The sequence below is a fragment of the Vidua macroura genome, chromosome 9 (assembly GCF_024509145.1).
Source record: "Vidua macroura isolate BioBank_ID:100142 chromosome 9, ASM2450914v1, whole genome shotgun sequence".
Taxonomy (NCBI): Eukaryota; Metazoa; Chordata; class Aves; order Passeriformes; family Viduidae; genus Vidua; species Vidua macroura.
This window is the reverse complement of record NC_071579.1, coordinates 23010542-23036666: the sequence shown is the minus strand read 5'-3', so window position 1 is coordinate 23036666 and position 26125 is coordinate 23010542. Positions and strand designations below refer to the sequence as shown.

General features: G+C 49.9%; 1 protein-coding gene across 3 annotated transcripts in view; it reads right to left on the bottom strand.

The window, feature by feature from the left end:
- Positions 1–26125, bottom strand: part of RNF220 (ring finger protein 220) — a 214325-nt gene that overhangs the window by 81122 nt on the left and 107078 nt on the right. For all 3 annotated transcript variants that reach the window (XM_053985583.1, XM_053985584.1, XM_053985585.1), the window contains one exon: positions 1443–1572. In XM_053985583.1, coding sequence (XP_053841558.1) covers positions 1443–1572 — 130 coding nt within the window. The remainder of the gene's footprint in view (positions 1–1442; positions 1573–26125) is intronic.

The following is a 26125-nucleotide window of genomic DNA, read 5'->3' as shown; positions in this document are numbered from 1 at the left end:
CTGCTGCTGCTGGTCCCTGCCTCGGTTTCCTCCGGGATGGGGAGAGCCCATCCCTACGTGGAGCTGCTGTGTTACAGATTAGCCTCCATCGCCTGAATCCATTGCCTAGATTGAACGTTATCTATCACACTACGGAGGGAGTCGTTATTTAATAATTAATAAAGACCTCTGATTCTTCCTTGCTGCCTGCGTGGCCGAGTGGAGCAGGCCAGGGAAGCGAGGGCAAGCCAGGGAGAGCTGTCTCCTCTCTAACTGCTGCTGTTATTTAAAGGAATAATGCCATTCTTTTTCATTTGTCAGCTGGCCCACAATGGCCCTTGTCACGCTTTATGATTTAGGGTTTCCTTTCCTTTCCCATTAAACGCCACCTTCCCATCACCACTTTGCGCCAGCCAGCCTCTGCTCCTGGCTTGCAGTTTCAGTTTCACTCTGATATTGGCCCAACTTCTTTGATGGGCTCCTCCGAGCACTAATTGCTTCTGTTCATTTAAACCTGTTCACTAATTTGCAGTGGCCCTTTATTAAGTTGGATGTGGCCCAAATTACACCATAAATTACTCTTGCAAGGGGACTGGGTGTCGCAGGGGATAAATGGGCTGCCTGTTCCCTGCTTCCCCCCTTCCCTATCTTCCTGTGCAACACACAGGGACCGTGGGTCTCAGCCTGAGGGTGCAGGTGCCGAATTTGGGATATCTCAACCCAGATCCATTCTGGGAGGTCTCTCTTTCTCTAACTAAAGCTCCCTCCTGCTCCCTCCGTCTGCAACGCCTATCGCTGAATCCAAGAAGATCCAAGATGGATTCTGCATCCTCCACACTGTGCACAGGCACGTGCACCCCTCACCCTGTGCACACACACATACACAATGACACACACGCTGTCCCTCCTCTCCTACCACCTGGTGATGTAACTTTGCTTCTAGTAGGCAGTTTGATTCCTTTCCTCACCTTTTAATGACCGGAGAATTCATTAATAATTGAAATAAACACGCTCTTTCCCAAGGCTGCTGACTTTTATTAAGGCAAGGGCAGGGATTTGCCAACCCTTGGCCGCAGCCATTTCCTAAATAACTGCTAGCAGTTAAAAGGCAATTTTTTTTTTAAATAGGTGACTTTTTTGCACTGAGGGTAGCAGAAGGGAGCTGAAGGTAGCTGAGGGGCAGTGTGCACCAGTGCTGCAGGGTTGCTCCATGAGGGGATGTCAGCAACATGAGAACTGCTCACTGAACACACATCCCCAGGGAAAGGGATGTCCGTGACCTCTGGGAGAAATTTCTGCCTGACTTTACCATTACAGTGAACTCCAGGGAAATGTTTCTGCCCCATTGGCTAGCACTAGATCCCCCACATCTTGTAGCTGTGGGTACCACCATCTTCTCTGCCCCATGCAGGTGCCCCAGCTGGGTCACCAGGGATACTGACAGATCCCAGGGAGCTGCTTACCTGATGTTCAGCTGCGTGAGCTTCTCCAGCTCCTGCTCCATGTGCTCCTGCAACTCCCCGGGGCGAAGAAGGACCTGACAGATGGGGCAGATCGGAGCCTGGCTGTCAAACAAAGTTGCTTTCTTTTTGCCTGTGAGAATGAAAAGAAGGGAAAAAGCTTTAGCCCAGATCAGCTGCCATCAGCATCGTCTGTGCTCTGCTTTGGTTTCTATCCTAGCACAGGACTGAAATCCAGAGATTTTCTCATGGTATAGCCCTAATTCTCTCCCCATCATACAGTCCCTGGGGCAGGGATTGGCTCTCTTCCGCAGTGGCACAGCAACTGACACGAGAGCATCACAAGCCTGGCTGTGGGCCCTCCAGTCTTACAGCAAGAGCAGCAACAGCCACATTCTGGAAGTGGCCCTGTGCAAACCCAGCTTCCCATTTGAGGTCTTGGTGATATGACTTGGAGTAGATGGATGACTTAATACTGCTCACTGGTCCTATTAACTCATTATAAAGAACCATCTTCATCCTCCTTGACACTCCTGAATTTGGGTGGGTCAGGATGATCCTCCCTGTGAAGGGCAGAGTAAATCTCCATGGGCATACAATGTTGGGAGGCAGAGGAAAACCCATGGCATGAGGCTGTGGATGTACTGGGGAGCAGGTCTAGATGCTCACCCAGGACTGCTCACCCTTTCCCAGGGCTGGGCTGGGGCCCCTTGTCCCCCTGCACCACCAGCAGCTCCAGACCCCACAGCTGCCAGAGTTCTGTGCCCCTGGGGCTCTATCACCCCTGATACACCCCTGGGTGAGATTTGGGGCTGCCTGTGTACCCTAATCCCTGTCTGGGTTGAGTCTCTGGGGCAGATCTGCAAGCGATGCATTTCCTCACACCCTCCTTACTCTCAATCCTGTCTTCTGCTTCCCTGCCCAGCCACATCTCCCTGGTTCACTCCCTGATCTGAAGCCAATTTCTTCCAGCTCAGAAACTTTATTGCCCCCTCTGTAAGGAATATACAGCGTCTATTTAACATAAAATAAAACTCTAAAGCAAACAATGAAGTTCCCATAAAAGAGGGAAGCCCGCGGGTCCCCAGGCCCCCTCTCCCAGCTGTACTAGCAGCTCTGCTCATGAGAGGGCGTGCGGAGCCTGGCTCAGATGGCTCTGGCAGGGAGAAATGTGCTTTATAGCTGCCTGTTGTCATCCAATGTGAACCCTCCTGCTGGATTATTTATTTATGTATTAGACATGGATCAAATTGGTTAAATCCGAGTGAGAGGCAGTAATGCACAATAAAGCAGCCGGTGCTGGATACGAGGGGGCTGCGTGCAATGTGGCCTTCCAATCAGGAGCCAAAAGGTGCCATTTTATGGTTCCTAATGATGGTGGAGCCCAGTTAAATGAATCCCCATTAAAGGAATAGACCTTCTCAAAGGATAAAACGTTGGTGTGAGGAGCTTTACTGGGTCCCTGCTTCTCCCTGTATAACTGCCTGGCACAAGCATTTAACAAGAGAGAGGGTCTGAAGTAAGTTTGAGAGTCACCTTGGCTTATCTTTGCCCTTCAGCAGGACAAAGTATATGTGCCTGGTGGAAGCAGGGCTATCCCTGGGATATTACTTGCCCTTTCCTTCAGTATCTCTATAGGAGATGGAAGAAAGGGGCAAGCTGGGGCAGGCCAGTGCTAGGGTGCATTCCCTACCTTCCCAGCTTCCCTTTCCTCTGGGAACTCTCCCATTTGCAGAGCCAGGAGGAAAACCTGACTGGTCTCTGCTCTGGACTTGGGCCACTCCTAGAGGCTTCCAAGCAGATCCCAGGTGCCTCGGGCCCTCATTCCCACCACTCTTCTGCCAGGGAGGAGACACTGTTTTTTGGCAGCATGCAGCCCATGCAACTTGGAACATCTTCCTCTCTCCTCCTTCCCTCATGTTTAAATAATGCCCAGAATCCAGCCCAAACCCAAACACCCATCTCCTGCTGACCCTTGCGGGAAAGGTCGGCATTTCAGTAATTTCATCTTCCTCTTGGAGCTTTTCCACTTTTGTCTAGTGGGGGCCCAAAATAGCCCAGGAGCGTCCCCGACCACCTGCTATTTATAACCCCAACTTCACAGCAAAACAATGGAGCTGTCTGAGTCTCCCTCCCAAAATAAACAGGCAACCTTTGAGCGGACGGGAAATCCTGCTGGATCCCTGCTGTGGGGTGTACAGATGGATGGGTAAACAGGCTGCCCTCTGCCCTACTGCGCTGCATCCCCACTCCTGGCCCAGGCCACTGCCGTGGGGCCCACAAGCCCCCATCGCCATCCACAGCTTTGGCTGCTGGGGCTGGGATGCTCTCAGCAGCACCAAAGGGTGGAACAGAGGTTGAGCATCCCTGTGTCTCTTCTCTACAGGGAGCCCAGAGATGTTCCTTTGCTGGAGGAGGTGATGGGCTGTCCGGCCCACAGAACTGGGATTGGCAGCCTTGGGTCAGGATGCACAGCCAGGGTCCCCTGCTGGGGACAGGCTGGTACACCAGACTGGTGGGATGTTTAAGCTCCTGCACACCCAAGCTCTCACAGCCTGCTTGTTCTCTTCCATGAACATGGGGTGCATATTCCTAAGCAGAGGTGACTTTGGATTTCAATGGCTGGGGCAACCAGGAGGGATCTCAGGCCATGGGAAGAAGCCTTGCTGTCTTCTATGGCTGCTCCCAACCCTAGCCCAGGCCAGCAGGAGAAATGAGCAGCAGTGGCCTTACCCACCAGCTACACCAATGATATGGTGATGAATTTGTGCCAAGGAAGGATGCGACAGCTGTCACTCCACATCCCCATGACAGCCGGGGAAGATCCCCTTGCTCCGTTGAGTGCGGGAGGCTGATGCTTGCACTGAAACAGGGGCTTCCAGAGGGGCAGGAGAACAGGAACCTGGACATACAGCCAAGCCCCTGATGTACAGATTGCAAAGCAGGAGACAGAAGCAGCCCTGGCTCCTGGCCCAGGGGACTGACAGCTGTGCTTTCACAGGAGCAGGGCTAAGTGCAACTGGCAGGCAGAACGGAGGGACCCTCTCCCGTGCCAGGAGGACACCTACGCAAGCCTCCCCAGGTCTGTGGGACCCGCTGCATGCCTGCAGTGCAACACAGGCTCCTCCTGGAATGCGTCTCCCCAAATCAGCAGCATCCACATCTGCAGCATGCCTGGAGCCTGGCACACACCCACGCTGCTGTGTCTTGCTCCAGGCAGTGGTACCCATCTCCATGGTGTGGGATGCTGGGTTGTGAGGAGAGGGAGAGGATGGGCACGGCAAGTTCTCAGGCTTTGTTTGTGAATGCCAGGGTGGAGAAAGATGCATACATCCCACCTCTCCTCTCCAGAGCAGGGACATCCTGTTATCCAGGAGCAAACAAAGGATGCTGCATCATGTGTGTGGCTGGATCGTGCTGGGGTGTAAGTGCTTACCCTTCTGGATGGAGTAGAGGGCATTGATTTGCCCAGGGCAAAACAAAGGGCCCATATCCCTGAGCGGGAAGGACCTACGCCTGCTCCCTGTTTATCCTTCCCTGCCCTGTGCCAAACCCGCTCCTGGGAGACACTGAATGGCTCTTTTCAGGCTTTTGTTTTTTGGCAGCTGTGTTTTTGTTTTCTTTGCCCCTCTCTCTCCCCTTCACTCTCTGGTTACTCGGTAGGCTCGGCTCCAGTGTTTACCCTCCGCGGCTCTGCCGTGCTTCCCTGGCTGCCGACCCCCCGCTCGCCAGTGCCAGAGAGATGAAAAGGCAGAGCTTTGGTGCTCCCGCTGTTTGCACGGTCTCCTGGGCTCCGCGGAAATGTTTAACTCCAAGTGTTGAAACCGAATATTTCCTGCTCTGAAAGCAGAGCGCTCAATACGCAGATGCACCCCTGTGTGGAGGAATTTCTGCACAGACTCTTTCGGAGGGCATCTGCAAATGGATCCCAGCCCAGGTAGGGACTGGACCAAACCCTCCTGATCCCACTGGGGACAGAGGGCTGGATCTTTCACTCAGTGACACTGATATGGATCCAAGATAATTCCTTTGGGAAAGGTCTGATTCACTGCAAAGCAGCCAGTAACAGGACCTGAGCTCTAGGCTGGGAGCTGGGCTCAGGTTCTGGGGACACAAGCGTGATATTGAATAGGCATGGAGCCATGAAGTCACCCCTGCTCCTGCCCTGCACCTGTGCCCTGACAGCACTGCAGGGTGGGAGTCTGTCACTTCGAAGGCAGAACTTTCCCTCACAAGCAGAATGTGAACTACTGTTTTGGAGACCATTTAAGTAAAAAAAACACAGAACCCAGCCCACCAACAGTGCTGACAGCACAGGGTGTATACAGCCCCTCACCACTATGCAGCACAGAGTAAACAATGCTCCCATCACTCAATGAGCAAAGTTTACAAGGCATGAGGGCACCCTCTGCACAGGAGCTCAGCAAGTTGCCAAATGAATGAAATAAATTGTCTATAACTCCACTGCTCATCTGCCCTGATGCACAGTCAGATGCCTCGCCAGGAACTGCTGCTGTGGGTGGCACAGCTGGTGCTACCTGTGACTCCCTGTGCTGTCCTTCCTCGTGACCAGCTGAACCTTGCTCCCGTGAGGACCAGCTCTTCAGTCCCAACTCCTGATTTCTCCTACCTCAAACTCTTTTCCACTTCTCTGAGTACCAAACCCTCCCTCTTTGAGATGCCTCCCTCCATCTCACCTTCCTATTTCTGCTCTCTCCCTCTTACACACTCCATCATTTAAACCTGATCAAAGCCAGTTGATCTGAAACACTTCTGAATAGAAATGATCCCACACTGGGGCCCCACGGCCCCGTGCCCTGCTTTGGGGGCTGTGCTGAAACCAGGTGGGTGGTAATGGAAGTGCTGACACAGGCTCCTTGACAGCATCGCCACTGCCAGCGCCTGTAATAATCCCTCCCGGCTGCTCTGCAACTCGGTTTCCGCGGCGATTATTTTCCATTCGATGATGGGCTTGCTGTTATTTGTGTACTGATAGCAGGTATCTTGTGTGACAAGCCTCCTTTCCTTCCAGCTCAAAAAACAATAATTCAAAGAAAGCCCCATATTAGCTTGGAAATAGCAAAACACTCAGTCTTCTCCTGGTGAGCCCACGCCACAACTGATGAGGCTCACAGAGCACTGGTAGTAAGTGGCAGCCAAGGAGGGGAGATGACAACAGTGGCTCAAGGCAGAGATGGTTCATGTGTTAGTGCAGAGCACTCCAGAATAACAGTAGAGGCAAAAAATATATGGTAATAAAGTGAATGAGCAGGAATAATATTGATCATTGCTCTCCCATCTCCCTGTTATTTACTGGTGTGGTCCCCGTGCTGTCCCCATGGAGTGGCATCCTGCCTGCTGGGCACTGCCTTGGATCTTGCTGGTAGGTACCAAATGGTATGGGCACCCAAAAACCTGCAGGTGAGGTCAGGGCACCTCCCATTCCTTCCATCAGGGCCTTCCCGTCCCTCAGGTTTCTGCCTGCCTGGGGGATGCAGACTTGAACTTGCTTCCCAGGATGGGGTGCCCTGGATCTGGCCCCTCCTGCAGTTGCTGTACACAGGGCAGTGGAGATTCAGGTGCCAGAGACAGTGACAGGTGACTCCAGGTTTGAGCGCTGTGGCTGGGTTCAGTGTCTAGCCATGACTGCAACCACAGCATGACTGAACTCTGCGAACACCCCACAGAGCAGCAAGCACATCCAGACCACTGAGGAATCACCCAGCATTGAGCAGACCTCCCTTGGAGCACGTGCCTTTTGGAGGTCTGTGCAGGCAGGAAGGTGGCAGAGGTCTGAAAAAATGGCTATTCAGGTAAGAAAATATTTTTGAGGAATCACTCCTGCATCACAGTGCAAAGATGCTGCAGAGCACCAGCAAAAGCTGGACTTGGATTGTGCTTAGCACAGCATAGAGACAGTCCTGCCTTGAATCCAGAAAAGAGAGGCACAGGGATGAGTGGCAGCTGGTTTATATGTGTATAAAACACACAGAGACACAGACAGACAGGGGGACCTCTGCAACCCCATGAACAAACTGGGTTTGTTCAAAACCTGTACTCAGACTGCTGCATCCCCACCAAGAGCCTGATCCCTGACACTGCTCCCTGCTAAGGTGCCCAGGCTGCCAAGCACCTTAGAAAATACACCTGCTTCTCCTGAGAGTAAAAACTAGAGAGGGATCTGAGCTTGCTGAAAAGCTTGCTAAAATATTGATTTCTCTCCAAAGGAGGAGTTGTTGTAGCTGCCTGCCCAGACAAGCTGGATACTGGAGAGGACTGGTGTAAACTGGTGCGGTGCTGCTGCCATGCATTTAACCCCAGCTGAGGTTGGTCCCATGGGTCACTCAGTAAAAATGCATGTTTGAACAGCACCCTGGGCTCTTCATAGGCTGTTGCATGTCCCGTTGGGCCCAGCACCATGTTTCTCATGGCGAGTGGCAGCCTGGCAGCAGGAGAGGTGAGGAACCCCTTGTGATGTGACCCTGGCTCTCCATCTGTGGAGATCATGGCTGCCCGGTGTGGGGCAGTGGAAGATGGATTGAGCTGGGCAATAATTTAAGAAACGGAGTGAGTCTGTACATCCAATCACTTTACAAATCAGGGGAAAGGGAGAGAGGAGGGAAGGCAGGAGGGGGGGGAGAAGTGAAAAGGCCGCGCAGGGAAATGCATCACAATTACTGTCTCAGCTCTAATGAGGAGCCTGTCATGAGGCTGTCATCCTGCGGAAAGCCACCTACTCAGAAAGATTCAATAAAAAAGTAGCAGAGAGATAAAAAAGAGATATATTTCAGCCCTTGCTAATATTCTTTTCATTTGTCCCAGCACAAAATAAGATACTGCACTTAACCGGCTCGGTTAAAATGAAAAGGGGGGGGGCGGGAAGGGAGCAGCATTGATCAATACCACTAAAAGCCGGGAGACACGGTGATGGAGTGCAATTTTTTTGTCTGTGCTGAAGCATAGCAGAGGCCCGGGCGGGGTAATTTATGATTCGTACGCATGCTGGCTAACTAGAGGCTGACAAGACAATGAATCCCCGATGAGAGGGATGCAGGCTGCCGGGAGAGCTGGAAAGGGAGAGCATGACAGGGACCTGGAAGGGAGAGGGGAAGAGGAGGACTGGGACCGGCTGATGGTGCTTCTCCATGTGGGGATGCCGAACTGAGCAGAAACACTTCCCTGGGTTTCACAAGAGGAAAACTGAGAAACACCGAGAGCAAGTGAAGGAAGGTGTTGCACTGCCTCCATCCCTGTCCTCCTCTCTTCCATCTCAGAGCTGGGCAGCCTGCCCATACAGGCTTCTCCCAAGGAAGCACTACAATGCCCAGCCACGCCCCTCACTGGGCTGGAGATTGACCAAATGAGATCAGCAGGGGCCAAGGACAGAGATGATCCCTTCTCTGCTCCAGATTCTCTGATGGGTGCCAATATGAGTCTGGAAAAGCTCACAGCCATGGAGTTGGATCTTCTTGCTGCCACCTGTCTTCTGCTCTTGGAATGAAAATGGAGTCTCCTTCAACCCACTGGTTCATCTCCCAAACATACAAGTCCTGGGGAGCAGCTGGGTCTCCCCAGCATCAGTCAGGGGTCCCTGACTTCAGCAAACATGGCACAGCAGAAGCACTGCTGAGGGAATCCTACAGCTCTGTCCTTCCATCCTGGAGGATCTCCTGGGGCATGATGCACCTTGTTCCCCCCATCCTTGAGCTGCCCTCCATCCCGTGGATCTTTTTATACCATGCACCCAAGACTGGCCCAGCTGTGGACAAACCACCCAGAGCCACTGGGACCCTGGGATCATGCCTGCAGTTCTGCAGACTCCATGGCCCATGGCCAGTCCTTCCTCAGCGGGACTTGCAAAATGAGGCACTGGGACACAGCACACTTCCCAGCACATAGGCAGTGAGGCAGAAGACCCCAGGGCTCTCTCAGTCCTGTGCCATGGCTGGACAGAGTGTGTGTGAGGAATGATTCTGCCTCTTCACCATTCCTCCTCCTCCTCAGCCACCTGAAGGCCTAGGGCTGTGTACCCAGGGCTGGCAGCTGGGCAACATTCACCAATGTGCCTGGCCTCCAGCCCTGTTTGCTGTTACAAGGGCCACTTCTTGTCACTGGTTGGACGAGTTACCCAACCTGGAGTTTCTGGTGGCTTGGTGGTAGAGGGTGGAGAGAAGGAGCTGTGTAGCTACATTGCCAAAGTGTGCCTTAACCATGCTCTGCATCAATTCTTGGGATGGAAAGACCTGGAGCAAAGCACCTTCTTTAAATGCCAAAAAATAATGGCAGTGGGAACTAGAAAAGGTGAGAAGCTCACAGAAACATTCTCGTATCTGGCTGTGAGACTGTCCAAGAGCTGGGGTCTGAGGTCTGGACACATTTGGGTCCTGTTTTGGGAATTTGTAGAAGAAACAGGGATACAGTTGAGAGTGGGAGCAACAGCCCTGCAATTGGGGAAGACCTGCAGGGCTTTCTCCCCCCAGCCTCATTCCACCATCACATCCAGCCCCCTCTAAAACATGCAGGATGATCCTGCACCAGGCTGCAGCTGCTCAGCTGTCTCAGCACCACCTGCCTCCTCCTTTGAGTTCTCAGCAAAGGACCTGATTGTATCCTGAGAGAAAGGATCAAGCTGGAAATGAATCTTTGCCTTCAGCACTGGCAGTAGGCTGGGGCATGCTGAGGATCCCCCCACAGCCCAGGGAGGTACGCCAAGAGGGGCTCCAGCCCCATCCGGGCCCTGCAGAAGACACTTGCAATGCTGCTCCAATGCCCTTGACTTGGAGGGCAGTCTGTTAAGTTGGTGATATACTGATACACCTATAATTTGAAGGGGTGATGTGGTAGAGTCTTTCCTTACCTCCCACCTACTCCCTCCCTCCCACGTTCCAGCTCCTCTCCTCTCCTCTCCTCTCCTCTCCTCTCCTCTCCTCTCCTCTCCTCTCCTCTCCTCTCCTCTCCTCTCCTCTCCTCTCCTCTCCTCTCCTCTCCTCTCCTCTCCTCTCCTCTCCTCTCCTCTCCTCTCCTCTCCTCTCCTCTCCTCTCCTCTCCTCTCCTCTCCTCTCCTCTCCTCTCCTCTCCTCTCCTCTCCTCTCCTCCCTTGGGGATGTGTGGGGCACATATCGAAAACACAGATATTGAACTGTCAAAACTATTTCCTACAAGAAAATAGATTCATCAGCTTGCAGCACACAGGGTCATTGCCACATTTTCCCCTCGCGCCAGCACCTGCACATGCCGGCGCATACCCAATGCCTCTTCGCAGCACCGGCACTTTAGCTTGTAGCTCAGGGCCCTTAAGTGACTTTGAGAAATGGATAATCGATTATAATTCCACGGGCCTCTCTGCAGATTTATCCGGAGAATGTATAAAAGCCAGGGATTGGGAGAAGCGGGTCCTTCTGGCCAACACGTCAATTGCCTGTGCTTTTCGTGCCCGGCTCGGAAAATCGCATCCTGAGCACGACTCTGTTTAATCCATCAGTACACAATCAATGCACTCTGTAATCAACTCTTGATCACTTAATTTTACACATGTTGGCTGAATCCCTTTGTTTAATCACTAGATCAGGCCGCCTTGTTGCACTGCCCCCTCCCTGCTTAACCCTCCCTGACCCTCATCCCCTGTTGTCGGCACTACCAAATGTAGCCCAGAGCCTTCATTTCACCTTGAGGCAGAGCTCCCATGAATTTAGAGAGTCATGAGATGGCAGAAAGGGAAACAGAAGGAGTGAAAAATGACACTGGAGAGAAAGAAAATGTTTTCCCTTCTGTGTCTTCATAGAGCTCGTGCTGGCCTTTTCGATCCATGTAACAGCGACCACTGCTGGGGTTTAAAGAGGGGCTGGATGTTGGGGTACATGCACTGAAGCCCTGTAACACCCCAGGGAGAATGGGCACATTGGGATGCCACTGGGAAGATGCACCAGCAAACGACAGGCACTCATCACCCAGCTGCATCTGTCCCCTCAGCATCCTTCCCACCCCCTGATTATTTTGACTGTTTTAGCAGCCAGTGCCATTATGAGCAACAGTTCTTGATCTTTCCCTCCCAGAGGCATCCTTGGGAGCATCACTCCCATCTCACCAGGGTTCATCTCCCTTTTTATGGCAAGAGCACGACCCTTGGGTTGCGAATGCATGTAAACACAGCTATTTGGCATTTTTAGCATGATTTGTGTCACTAGCCTGATGCCATCTCACCCTTCCCATGTATTCTGCTGGCATGCCAGGGTCAGTGTCCAGGGGATGCTCATAGGTGGAAATGTCTGATGGCCTGACAGTGAAATGCACTGGGATTCTGCAAGAAGACTTTGTTGCACTTTAATTGTGTGATGAAAGCCTGGAGCTCAGAGACAGGGGGACCACATACTTGCAATCCAAATGTGGACCATTTTGACTGGACACGTAGGTCACACAGGACATTCCTCCTACCCGAGCAGCACAGCGGTCATTCCCAACCCAGTGAAATCTTCCTTTTTAAAGAGGCCTTGGTGCTGCCTCTGATTTGGCATGTGGAGTAACTGCTGCTCATTCCTGCAAGAATAAATGATGGGATATGCTTGAACAAAAGGGATCTGGAAGCACAATTGCCAGGGGAACGTGCAAATGTTAGCTTTGCACAGGAAACTCGCACAAAACTGTGTGTTGACACCAAGAGGCCAGTTATAGGACAAAGCAGGCACGGATGTTTAAAGAGAATTCCAGTTGCTATCCTATAGCAAATAGTCTTCAAAGAGCCCCTGGAGCTCTTGGCTTCTCAGCATGGAAAGAGGAGCTTGTGCAAGATGAAACACAAATAAATAGTTTACCATAGAAAAGATATCCAAGGCAAAGAGTGAGATGCAAGTTTTAACTCTCACATTAGCCAGCTGGGGTTTTATTGGTCCCCAAGTAAAAGCTGTAAATAAAATAAAAACCTAACCTCCATATTGTCAAGCTACATCTAAAAAAAGCCCACAACTTAATTGCACTCAAGAGCACCAAGGGGCGAAGTTGTACACGATACATCACAAGGCAGCCCACAGAGCTGTTTAGTAAAGTGTAAATCCAAGAGCTGAACAAGTGGAACCTTTTACCTTGGGATCTACCAACAGGCACAGATTACTCTGCCTTTGCTAGTACAGCTCATTCTGCTCCAGAAACTCTTGGTAATAGATCTGTAAAGAAAAGAAGCACAAAATGCCCTCTTCTCTGTTCACACTGACATTGGTGGCAAGGAGGAACGATGGGTGGTGAGTCAGATGCTAAGACTCCATCTCCTTGTTTCCAGCCTCCTATCTGGCCACAGGCAGCAAAACTAATGTTGCACTTTAGGGAGGCACAGGCCAGGTGACTGGGACAGCAGTTCCAGTTGGAGTACGCCAGTGGGGAATGGGTGAGCCACCAGAGCATCTGCCCCTCCTGTCCTGACTGCTGAGGATTCCCAGGGACTCCTGTGCCAGTCTCTGCAGTGCTCCTGGGGTGCTCCAGAGCAAGGACAGGTCTTCCCTCCATGTCAGGCTCTCATCCCTCCTATGCAAAGCTTAGCTGCTCTTTTCATCCACTTTTTCTTTCCACTACATTCATTCTTTAAACTGTAATACATACTGATACGTTGGTAACATCAAAATTAGCTTACCTGGCTAACTTTAAGGAATCGCTTGTCCCAGCAGATCTAGGCTTGGGATCTGGTCTGGGCTTCACCTGACTACTGTCTGCAGGACTTTTGTCTCAGGGTCTGCACTTGTTCAAGGCAGTCTGACTTCCAGGGGATTGGAGAAATCCAAACTGGGTCATTCTGTGCCCAGAGTCTCAGGTGGACCCTCTGAACCCCTGGCCAGGGACTACTCTTCTTCCTTATTACTTGGCACAACACAAACTGTCCGGGTTGGGGTCCTGCTGCACAGGAGCAGGGCAGGATGAGGCCTCACGTGCACATCACAAGCAATCAGGGACACTGCTCTGCCTGGAGAGCTAAGTACCCAAGTGGAGCACGCAGGATGGGAAGCCAGGCAGAGATGGGATATGCCCAGGTTGGAAGAAGGTACCATCCAAGCTAAGGATGTGTTTGCAAATCCTGGTCCAGCAGCAGTGAACCCTCTAGGAAGAGCAGGAAAGACTTTGCTGCAAGCCACCTTGGAGGAGAAGGAGCACAGGGATGGAGGAGAGCCTCCCCCACTCACCCACATACCGACACAGGCGATAACAGGGTCACATCCCCTCACTGTTTTCAGGTGGAGAGAGGGAAATGAAGAAAAAAAAAACCCAAAACAACCTGCCAAGGACTAATTAATATTTAATTTACTGCAAAATGTACTTATTATTCCCAAGTAATTGGCCGACTGCACAGCTGTGACCACTAATGAATAGAGGGGGGGCAAGACGCAGGGACAGGAGGTGGGTGGGGGAGCACAGGGGTGGTGGTGTCTTTGATCAGACCCTGCTGCTTGCCTTTTAATGTGCATAATAAGAAAACTTAAACAGCTTTGATTTTTTTCCCCAAGATCTAAAAATGGCTGTGATGCCACTAATGGATTGCGTTTAGCTTATTGCACTGTAATTGCCCTATTATCGCTGCAACTTTAACAAGGAGGGGAAAAAAGGACTTTGGAAGATGGCATTTGCAAATAGGTTGTTGAATAGCACTGCTGCTAAACACAGAGAACACAGGCGAGTCCTCCTTATTGTGATTCCTAGCATAGATTCCCAATACCTGAGGCACTCAGCATCCCTGTCTCTATTGCTGCTTTTCGCTCTGTGATTGAACTATTGGCTCATTTAACTCTAAGGATGGGAAATATTTTTTTACCTGCTAATAGAAGCGTGGCTTGGTTGTGGCCCAGCGTAGATTTTTAGATCAGTTTTTCTTGATGGCTTATTCTGTGGAGAGAGTTAATTTCACCCCAGTGAAAAGTACTTAAGTGGGATTTAAGTGGCATGGGAGTCTTTTGCTGACCCCTCAGCACAAGGTGAAATCTGCCCTAAGAGCCTTCCCTCCCCAGAGAGAGATGCTCAGCACAAAGTGGGGACACATCCTGATGCTTCAGCCTCTTAATCTGCTGCTGGGATCTGGTGTTTCAAACGCAGTCCTGACCTGCACAGGCACACTTTTTGGGCACAGGGACAACCTCATCCCCATATCCCAGGCTGCCTTGGCTGATGCATGAGAAAATGTCTTTGCTAGGTTGAGGGGATGTGCAGGAGCATGGGAAAGGTATTGAAAGTCCAGGTTTCTTGTTCTTTCTGAGTCCTGACCTGCTCAGACCCCCTCTGTTCCCTCCCAAGATGGGCAGTCACTTATTCTCCTGGAGGCTACCAAGACCAGGGCTGTCTTCCTTTTGCCATGTGCCTCACCCCTCCTCTCCTCCACTGCATCCCCTACTCCAATTAAAGGCCTGGTGGTGGGTCCAAAGGCTCCCTCAGCTTTAGGACAACACTGAGACCCAGGCCAAGTTCCCAGGCCAAGATCCTGCTTCCATGGGTGTAAATTCAAAGCAGCATCATGGACTCCAACAGTTCAAAAGCTAGATCAGCACTTTGCACCTCTGCTCCTCTCGACATCCAAATCTGTGGAGCAGTGGGCCGGGAGACATTCCGTCACAGCTGCCTGCTGCTCCTGCCCATGGCTGCCTCTTCCCCCAGCTAAAGCAAGCAGCTCCTCAGACACCATCCCTGCACTGCGGCAGGCGGCCATGGCACAGTGTTGGGGACAGGAGAGAATCCTGAGGACAGAGAAGACACGGAGCACACACACCTTGCAAAGCCATCCGGCAGCTGGAGGGAATTCAGGGAAGGGTGGTGGGAAGGATCAGGGGGTCAGCAGAGCTGCACCTGCAGCTTGGTGCAGCAAGGAGTGATGGTCCTGACTTCCCATGGGCCCCATGTGTCTCTGTGCAGGGGCTTTGTGCCAAGACACAGCCTGACACCTCCCTGTGCCTGGTCCTGGTAGCTTTTCTACCCAGCAGGGACAGAGGCAGAGCAGGCTGGTGCATGAAGGTTTCGAGAGAGATGGACCTGCCCTGTGCTGACTAATGTGTAGATGCATGGGGAAAAGACAGATTTGAGCTTAGGAAATGCATCTACATGGGTCATTGTCCTGGTTTCAGCTAGGGTAGAGTTAATTTCTGCTCTTACAGTTGTTACAGTGCTGTGTTTTGGATTTGGAATGAGAATGGTGTCGATAACATACTGATGTTTTAGTTTTTTGCAGAGATGGGTTCATCCTAAGTCAAGGACTATATTCCCTCTTGTCTCATGCTCTGCCAGTGAAGGGGTACACAAAAGAAACTGGAAGGATGTATAACTGGGACAGGTGACCTGAACTGACCAAAGGGATAATCCACACCATAGAATGCCATGCCCAGTATATAAACTGGGGGGAGTTACCTGGAAATGGGGCCGATCTGGATTTGGGAAGAGGAGTCTGGCATTGGTCAGTGGGTGGTGAGCAATTGTGTTGTGTATCACATGTTTTTTTCCCTTTTATTATCATCATTATTATTTACCATTATTATTACTGAACTGTTCTTATCTCAACATACAAGTTTTACTTTGATTCTCCTTCCCATTACACCAGGGTGGCAGGTGGTGTGTGGTGTTTTATCTCCAGCTGGGCTTAAAACCGTGATAGTCATGCAGCCCCTCTGATGGAAACATGTGGCATCTTGCTGCTCACACAAGCCTAAAAACAGGTTGAACAGAGCAGAAGGAAATGCACTGGGAGCACATGCTCCCTACCTGCAGGATCCTGGTGTCAAACTCCTCAGGAAGCTGTAGACAGGGCTGGAAGGGTAACCATCACCCATGGGTGACCACCACAGGAATAATCAGCTGAAAACAGCCTCCCATGCAATGCAGTCCCAGTTGATACCCAAAACTATTGTTTTTGGCTTGAAACCACATTTGGCTTGAAAGCAACCCCTGCTCTACTTTTTGACTACACATTGTACATTATGCCCACAGTAAAACTGAAATGGCAGCAGAGAACTATATGTTAACCCAATAAAGAGTAACAGCCCCCCTTGGAGGCATTAGAGAGGAGCATGTCAGCAGTGAGATGGCCACATCGGTACCAAGGGAGCCACACAGCCAGAGGATGCTATGGGCTACAAGGCAAGGAGTAGTCTGGGTGCAGTGGGATTGGCAGAGAAGTCCCCTTTCCTGCTTGCATGGCTCCTCTCAGAGGGGAAAATTCAGACCAAGATGCCAGATCTGAGTATCAGTGCTGTACTAACCCCTGTTCCATGAACCTTGTGCTTCTGTGGATGCTGAGCTGCAGGCAGAGATAATGCCCCTCTTCCCAAACTCTCCATCCCCATCTCTGCCTGACGCCAAGCAGCTTTTTCTGTGTCTCTCTCTTGAGCTCCCCCACTCCTTTCCTCTCCCTTCTGCACTCTTATGCTGGCTGAAACGAGAAGCAGACACTGCTTGAAAATCCTCCCCAAAACCACATTTCTGCCTTGCTCCCAACTGGCAGATCTTGCAAAAGAAAAACTGCCACCAGATCTTCAAGGGGAAAAGCAATTTTGGTTGGGCTCTTGGCAGGCTGAGCTGATGCTGGCCTAAAACTGCTGGATTTTCTTTGCTGGATGCTGTCTCTCCAGCTTAAAGAAGGAGCTGGCTCTCAACCCATAGAGTTTTATTTTGGATTTTATTAGACCTGATCAGAGAGGCACTTTCTTTGGGGGTGTACCTCAAGGCGGCACTCAGACGCCCCTCAGCATCTGCCAAAATAATAATTAATACATATTTGATTAGTGCCTTGTGTGTGAGGAGGCTGACACTTTGTAACCATGAACGGCCACTGGGAAGTGGGTCAGCACTACCCCTCTTTCCCAAAAAACTGGTGCAAAGAGGGGAGTATGGCCTTGTGGCCATGACATGACAGAGGAACTCAGGATCAGAGATTGCCTGTATGATCTCATTAATTTTCCTGTGCTTTAAGCCCTCATTCCTAGAAATAAGATCAGAATTCCATGTATGTCCCTTGTTTTAGTTTCTTTCTTTGTTCAGCCTTAAGCTCAATGGGACTGTGCACAGTGCTCTGCTGCTAAAGAGGTCCCATCTAAGCCTCAAGAAAAACAAAAATAACATTATAAATAATAAACCCTCCAAACATATAATAAATGATACAAATTCTATAAATAAAAAAAAAAAACAAGTAAAAAAAAAAAGTTAGTCTCTGGCTCCCAGTTCTCTCCTTGCCTGGGTCAACTTCTGTCCCGCTTGTTCTTCTGAGCTGGACCAGACACAATGCTCAGGAGCAGATTCCAAGTCAACCTCCCCCATCAATATCCCAAGTATGAGCGCTGCAGCTTGGACACAGACACAAAAATCCAGCACAGGCAAGAGAAAATCAACACAATACCCCAGGGAATTTAAAAATCTGACCAGATAGGCACTATTGATAGAGAAACATAAATGCTGCTATTGCGGTGGCAGCTTCCTGAGCCCTAAACCTGAGCTGCAAAGTGGATTGTTGGATTCGATTTGTCAAACTGGGAGGCTGGCAAGTTTGGGCAGCTTCAAAGACTGTGTTTTATGGAACCTTTCAGGAACCCTCAATAAAAAATGTATTAGATTAGTAATTTGAGTCCCAAATGACCAATTTGAAACGATTGCTTTCTTATGATTTTTCTGAAAGTGCCTGTTTCGTGAGAAATTGCTTGAAAAATCAGACAGAGTTTTTAGAGACAATTGTAACAGCACACACGAGGGCTGGGTGCGATGGGTTAGGAGAACATTCATTTAATTGAGAAAGGGAAAAAAATCCTTTGTAATGCTTCTTCCGTCTTTCTTTGGCTCCTGCATTACCATAATAAGGTCTAATTCTCCAATTATTCCCCAGAAGAGAAAGTGCCTTGCTCAGCCCTGTATTCAGGTGGGGAGAAGGGTGGTGTGGAAGGGAGACACAACTTGCCAAGGTCATGCGTCCTGGGCAGAGCTGGGAGAGGGGCCCCTTGCTGGGTCCCCTGCAGGTCCCAGTTAGGGCTCCTTCCTAGAGAACTGGTTTTATCCCTCCCTGCTCAGCTCAGAGCTGCCAGTGTGGGATGTCTGTGGGAGCACCAGAGGGGCAAGGCTGGGCTCTCGGAGGAGGTTTATACTTCACCGTATGCAGATGTGTGGAACACACAGTTCACACAAAACTGTGAGCTATGCCTTACTATTTTTAATACTAAAAATGCTAATGGAAAATGCCATTTAAGTATGAGATGCACCAGAAATTAAGTGTACTGTGACCTCCTTAGGCCTCTTTCAACCTAAATTTTCCTACAACTCCACCACCCTGCAGTTATCTTTGTTTCTGCTCTCTGGTTTCTATGCTTTAAGGACCAGGCTCAGAGCACATACTCAAGCTTTCTGCCCTGACTGCAGGGCTCGAGGTATGCATTTTCCATTTATTTAAAGGAAAACTGGGATTCTTATACCATCATTTCTTGCAGAGGCCAAAACTTTAAGAAGCAAAATTAAAAAAAAAAATCCTGAGAGTCTTATGATAAACTTGTGAAAGTTGGCAGTCCTGAGAATGAATCACCCTTGGATACTGCTACCTGGAAGGTATTGAGGAATTACAGTATATAGCCTAATTAGGCTTATTAGCAGAGCAGGGATGATTAAGAAAGACACAGAATTTGGAGGAGAAACCAGAGAAGGACTAACCTCCCCTCCAGCCTCTTCTCCTTATACTGTCCAGTAAATCCTTCATACCCTCTACACTCTTTCTTCTGTTTCCCTCATGCCACCTATTTCCTTCAGGATACTGAAGGAACTGTGTCTGTTTTACTCAGTGGTTAAACCCCAGGCAGCATTGGGATTGAGGAGATTTTAGGGTACCTCCAGGTGTGGAGTGATGGAACAAACCCCCGGTTTTGTCTTGCTCAACTTATCAATTTTATCACTAAAGAAAATGCAAACAACTTGCCCAGATCACTGAAATATATTTATGCTTTTTTCCTTAATTGCTCCTATTGAAGCAATATTTTTAAACAGGCCATTTTTAAGACAGGAAAATACCAACCAGTAGGTTTTGCATAAATGGCAATTTGCAAAACTGCAAAGGTGACATTTTTGACATGAACATTTAACAAAAAATTAATATTTTGTCTCTTTAATAAATGGGTATTTGCAAGAGAGAATCCATTATAAAAAGAGAGCTAACGCAAGGTTCTTGGAGCCATTTCCATCAATTGCTATAAGATTTATATGTAAATATGTTAATGGTACTATTAATAATTTAATGGGGGCATGGCAAGCTGTGTTTACATAATAAATATGATTAAGTGTTTCCCTCGAATGAAGTTGCTGAACTGTCACACTACCCCAGGTTATTATCAACATGGTTTTAAAATGTTAATCAGGCAATCAGAAGGAAATAGTCCCCATCCCTGTTGGACCATCCAAGTTGTTTTAAACACAGACTGTCACTGCGTCAGATGGTCCCAAAACCTGCCATCATTGCTGCAGTGATACAGCAAAGGCGTGGAGATTTGCTAACATGCATGGACAATGTTTTATCTGATTTTACTTTTTACAAGGGTGGACTAAGATCATCCACTTGAATGGAATCACTTCAGATTTACTTGAGTGTAATTGAGAAGAAAATCTCGTCTGAGATAATTAAGTTGCTGAATATGCTTATCGCTCCTTAAATCCACTGTGCACGGAGCAGGGAGAATTACACAGTCCTTGGGCAGTAGGAAGAAAGCAATTTCTGGGATGAGAAACTGCTGCAAACTTCAGCAAATTCCTACCTTGCTGGGCTTTATCCACTTGGACTTGCAGGATCATCCTCTATTCAACCATCACTTCTCTCTCAATTCTTGCTGGAGTGAGGTTTTTTGACAACTCAGACAGAGCCACTCTGGAGCTGCTGGAACTGGACCACAGAGGGGTCATGGCTGCAGCCCCAGGCTAAGCCCTCAAACAGCCACCCCAGCTTGCCCACTGAGTCCAGCTTGCCAGCTTCCAGCAAAAGCCTTTAGTGTGAGCAGGCAAGGGATGGAAAGGGTTAATTTAACTGCAGTGCAAGGCCAATCACGCTGAGGTGTCAAACTATAATTTTATATTAGGGCCTGTAATAGTTACTAGAGTTTTACTACAATAACTACATGTCCAAGCAGAGTTTAATGAGAAAATCTATAGTTTTGCTATGGTATTTTCTCTTAGTTTGCATAATTCCCTGAATGCAACCCAGTAAAGCTTTTGACCTGAGATAATAAAAAGGTGATAAAAATGGGCTGTAAAACCCAGCATATACATATATATATATATATATGTATATATTAAACAGCCACTACAAAATTATGAGTAATTTCCACAAGATAAAATGAAACAAAACCCCTCTTCAGATGCAACTAAATCAGGGGAGAACAAAACTAAATGAAACTGATAAATTTAAACCATAAGCAGCCCCAGAAATGTGGGTCATGGAGCTGGTCCTGCCTGAGCTCGGCCTGGCTGCTTTGGGGACAGCAGCTGCTCCTAGGAGGGATGCTCCTGGGTGTATCAGGCACACAGCTGTGGGCTGGTGCTGCACATCATAGAGAAGGGATGGGAATTTGCCTGAGGGTGGGAGTAGCCCCCAGTAGGAGTGTTAATTTTCAGAATTTAATTCATAGTCCATGAATCAGAAATAGGAACAGTCTGAAGCACTGTACTGATAGCTGGAGTGACAGACAGACAAGATAGTAGCAAGGTAGGCTTTTCTCCTAAGGATCTGCAAACAGGAGGGCAATAATGGACAGTCTGTTTGGATACTCAAATCATTCCACAGAGCACCATGTTTCATTTCAGGCAGACTACACCTGTTTCACCCATTTTTGACTTACAAAGCACTTACAAATCTCTCTGTGTTAGCATCTTTTCCTCCCAGGTGGAAATTCTGGAGTGCAGCTAAAGGAAACCCCATGCATGAAGGCAGTGGAAGAGCTGGAAGACCAGCTTTTAAACCCCACCTTAGGCACGTTAAGAAACATATATGTAGAAATTGATGTGTGTTCAGATCCCAAATGACAGGTGCACCTGCAGGAAGGTCCCAACCAAGGGCCACACATGGCTGGGGAAGAGTGAGTAAAACACCACTGCTAGCTAACCAGGGAGAAAATGTGGAAGCATTTGCAGCTCATAGCAGGAAGGGTGCTGAGTATAGGAATGGCTCATGGTCTGCAAATTGCCTGGAGAGACTTGTCGGTCTAGGTGTTAAAATGCATCAGCTCATCCCTCACACTGAGGCTTGCTTTCTCAATATTCCTGTATTCCTATCACCTTGGTTATTCCCTATACATATCAGGTATATCAGATTTCCTTTGTGGCAGCGAGCTCTCATGAACCCCCATATTCACCTCCAAACATGGTAACATTCCTGAAAGCTAGTGGGAAATGCAGTACCTGCCCCAACAGGGGTCAGGGTACCATTTATTTACACAAATATTTCACCTAGGAAGACACAAGTCTGGGACTTGAGTCTCCAGGCTCCTGGTCCCCCATTCTGACCTTGGTTAAACCTCTCCTCGCACTCCCCTTGTCCATGGGGGTGTGATCACAGAGGCAGAGCCCTGCCAAGTATGGGCTGGTGAAGGAGGGAGAAGGCTCCTTGGCTGAAAGGCACGCGAGAAGGACACACTAAATCATCACACACTCTCCCTGCATTTCCTCCTCCATCCTGCAGCTGGCTACAAGGAGGTTTGGATTGTAAATACAGCAGTAACTTTCTCCATAAAAGTCAGCCTCTTCGCCAGAGCCATCAAGGGATGGCACAACCCAGTGCTTGGGATCTAATAATAACAGTATCTTTCATTGCTACGGCATCTCCCGCCCTGAAGGCTACTGAAGGGCTTCACAAGCATGCTCTGCACATTTGGATCTCATCCTGAAACACACCCACCTCCAGGGACAGGCAAAAAACATTATTTACAGGAAGAATTCATGGGGGGTAAGGCAGAGTGAGCTGCATGGGCACCTATTTAGGACATGGTAGCGAACACAAAATATGCCTTGGAGGTTTGTTTTTTTTTTTTTTGTGCAAAAGCAGTTTTGCTTGGGATTCTGTATCACCCTGAAGATGAGGACATTTCACACCTGGAAGCACCTGTCTTGTACAGAGAATGGCTGGAATCTTCCCTTCCCACCTCCCTTCCCTACCCAGAGGCTTGCAGTGTGGGAGGAGATACCTGGAACAGGCTGCCACCTCATGAAGAGCACTGGAAGGTGGGTCAGGTGTGCCAAGTGCCACCTGCCCTGACCGGTGGCCCCTGAGGTTCATCTCCATTGGGTCCATCTTTCTGGCAAGCTCCTGGCTCTCTGTCACCCTGCCAGCTCTGGGCTGTCCCTGTCCCGTTCCCCCATCAATCACCCACAACGGGGATGATGTGTTAATGTTTTTCCTATAGACAGACACATTATGTTTCCACACTGCCTCTGCACACGCCGTGTTTACGCCCCTTCTCCCTCCAGGGAGTAAATCAAGCAAATTGATGCGAGCCATGATTAATTGTGTATCTCGGACCAATCTTTTACCGAGTCCCTCACACGGGCAGGTTGTTTTCCCCCCCTCCCTCCCCAATGTACAGGGGAGAGGAGATGGCGCTCCGCTCGCTCCCTCTCGTGCAGTTTGACGGATAGAGCCTGCCCGGGACGCGGCGAGATAAATTTGAAAGGCCTGCGCCGGGCTGTCAGCGTTAAAGATGATGAATGTGGGAGGTGAGGCGGGAGGGACCCGCCGAGCTCGGCGTAATGGATAGGGCTCTTTGGGAATGGATGCTCGCCCGGCGATTCTGCGTTAATCTCCGGGCTCCGCCGAGGTGCCGCCAACTGATAACAAGGAAATAGGAATGACAACAATTTTTAGCCGAGAGATTCTTCACAAAAATGCCAACCTGCTGGAGGTCTGACAGGCCCTGATTGAATGGGAGCAGGGAGGGGGGGAGCCTGCGAGCACCTCTTGACTAACATGCAAAAGATGGATCATTTCATTCTCCCGCCTGACCATCTACATTTATTATCATTTCCCTTAATTCTGCCTCGCTTAGATACCTGTCAGCACCGTTTCTTTTCCAAGGGTCAGCTGATGGGATGTGAGAGGGGCCGAAGACCTGGTCTCTCCTCCAGCTCAGGAAGCAGGAGCATCATGGATGTGGCTGCCCAGCCCTCAGCTTGCCTGGACACACAGATGGGCAGATCCCCAGGACAGGCTTTGCTCCCTGAGGTGGGCTCATGGCACTGTCCTGCTGCTGCTGCTGCTGCTGCTACCAACCAACATCTGCGTTCCAGAGCTTTCCCTGCTAGGGCCAGGAGCTCAAGGATGCCCAATCCCTGCTCTCTCCACCTCAGATGGCAGAGACTGTTCTGTCTATTCCAGCCAAGGATTTCCAAGCCACATCACTGTGATCACAAGCCTGGTCTCACACGCCAGGAGCCTTTTGCTGGGACTCAGCCTTTGCTCACACACCCAGACACCACGGGCTGTCCCCAGCTGGAAAAGACCCATCTGCACTGTGTGATGTGTTTAAGCCCATAGCTTTGCCCAGGCTCAGCAAAGAGCCTCACTGCATCCCACTGTGCTCATGCAGCAGGAGCCAGAGATGGAAATACAGTGAGGTCTCTCCTGGTCTGAGCACAGTGGGATGGGATGTTGGTGCTGCTGCAGAAGCTTCAAGCCCTAGAGAGGCTCTTTGCTGCTGGCAGGAGACATTCCACCTCACTTTTTAAAGCTTTCTGCCAGAGCCTGTTAACTCCACAGATGGTGTCTGACCCACCAGTCATCATCTTGGTCCCCAGCCACCCTGGGGACCCTTTCACAGGATATTTGCTCAGATGAAACTCCTGCAAAGGGTCCTCTGACCACTGAGAGATCCTGAGGTCCAAGAACTTGGAGATGACAGTACAAGCTATGGCACTGACCAAAGCACGGACAGCCTCAGGGACAGGCACAGGAAAAGGGACACTGACAGGCAGGGGCACAGCTAATATGCACCAGATCTGCCTTGCAGAGGGCTGTGGTGGAGGGGACCCTCCAAGGTCATGCAGCATCCTGAGAGGTCTTCCTCTCATGTGCCTGGGCTGACCCCACAGAGCACCTCAAACCTGGAGCAGGAGCCTGGCACTTCCAGGGTGCTTCATAGCTGCATCAGCTTGATCGGCTGGAGAAATCACCACATTCACCAGCAAACATCCAGGCACACTGGGCTGCACTAACTTCTTCTTCAGGATTAAGTGGGATGCAGACATTAGATTGTCCTCAAATCTCATCCTTTCTTCAAGTGCTCCTAGGTTGACCTGCATCCTCTTCCTCTCCCTGCAGCCTCCTCTTCCCCTCGTTCTGTCTCTCCCTCTGTAGACAGTGCTGGTTCTTTAATGACCCCGATCATACAACTATTTTCTGGCCACACATAAACGCTTTCATTCCCCCTCCTCCTCACCCCTGACTGCCATCACCGTATTAAAAAGCAACCCGCTGCTGGGAATACATTAGTGACTTGCAGCAGATCCTTCTTTGCAAGGATAATTACAAAAAATAGAGGGACAATAACTATTAATATTTTATTGCAGTATTTAATGAGCTAAAGCAAATCATCTTGCACTCCACTGGAACGACATGCTTTGTCATTCTTACGTTCCCTCCATCATTTTCTCTGGCTCCCCATCTGAGAAGCCCTCCCTGCTTTCAAGTCCTCCTCACTCAATTTATATTTCCTCTTAGCTGCTTTTCTCCAACTTGAAAAAGGACCTTGCTACTTTCTGGGGCTGGTGAGCTCTCCCTGCCAGCACATCCACTTGTACCGAATGAGTCCAGGGAAAGAGCAACCCCTTTATCTTAGCAGAGTAAAGCTGCCCTTTCATCTCAGGTGTTTATTGTCTCCATTTCACATGCAAGGAAACCATTTCCAGGGGTTAAAGAACGAGTTTTAAAGGCACTTTGGGACTCCGTGGGACTTGTGTCCTTGCTTTTGACAGCCCTGCATGGTGTAGGTCACCCACAGCTCAAGAGGGAGTCGTGGCTGAGCAGGGGACAGAGACTTGCCCTGCTGCCAGCCCCGTGCCCCGGCCGTGTCCGAGGGCAGCAGCCCCGCGGTGCACACTCAAAGACAGGGCTGGACAGGTCTCGCTCGCTCTGGGGACAGCGAGCAGGGCCACTGCTGTCCCTGGGCAGCGCTGGCTCACGCTCAATCAGCTGAGACTGCAAAGCTGTGGAGAGATGGTGGTGGAGCACGAGACAGGCTTGCTCCCACACAGCAAACCCACTGCCCCACTGCCAGACAATCAAGGAGGCCGGGGACATGTTTTGGAAGGCTCAGTTAGGCTAATCCCTCAGCATGGCTCCAATGTGGGCTACTCTCCCCAGGAGCAGAGGATTTGAGGAGTGTTCTGCAGGGTATCAAGGCTGCCAGAACGGCCCTGGGCATCTGCACCTCTGCACACCACAGAAGTCCCGGCATTCCCCTCTGATAGGCACAGGCCCATGGCAGATACTCACTGGGCTTCCCTGGGGAAAACACCAATATGTCAATGTCTGCTTTTGTATTTCCGTAAATTTTGTTATTCCTGCTTTTTGATCCATTCTGGCAGGAGAGAAATACCATGCAAGTAGTTCTATAGGCTCCTATATGCAAATCCCAGTGATCTGCATCCAAGAAAGCTATGCCCCAATCATTTAAATACTTCCTAATGCTCAAATATCTCTCCCTCTTTACTGCACATTCATTACTTTTGAA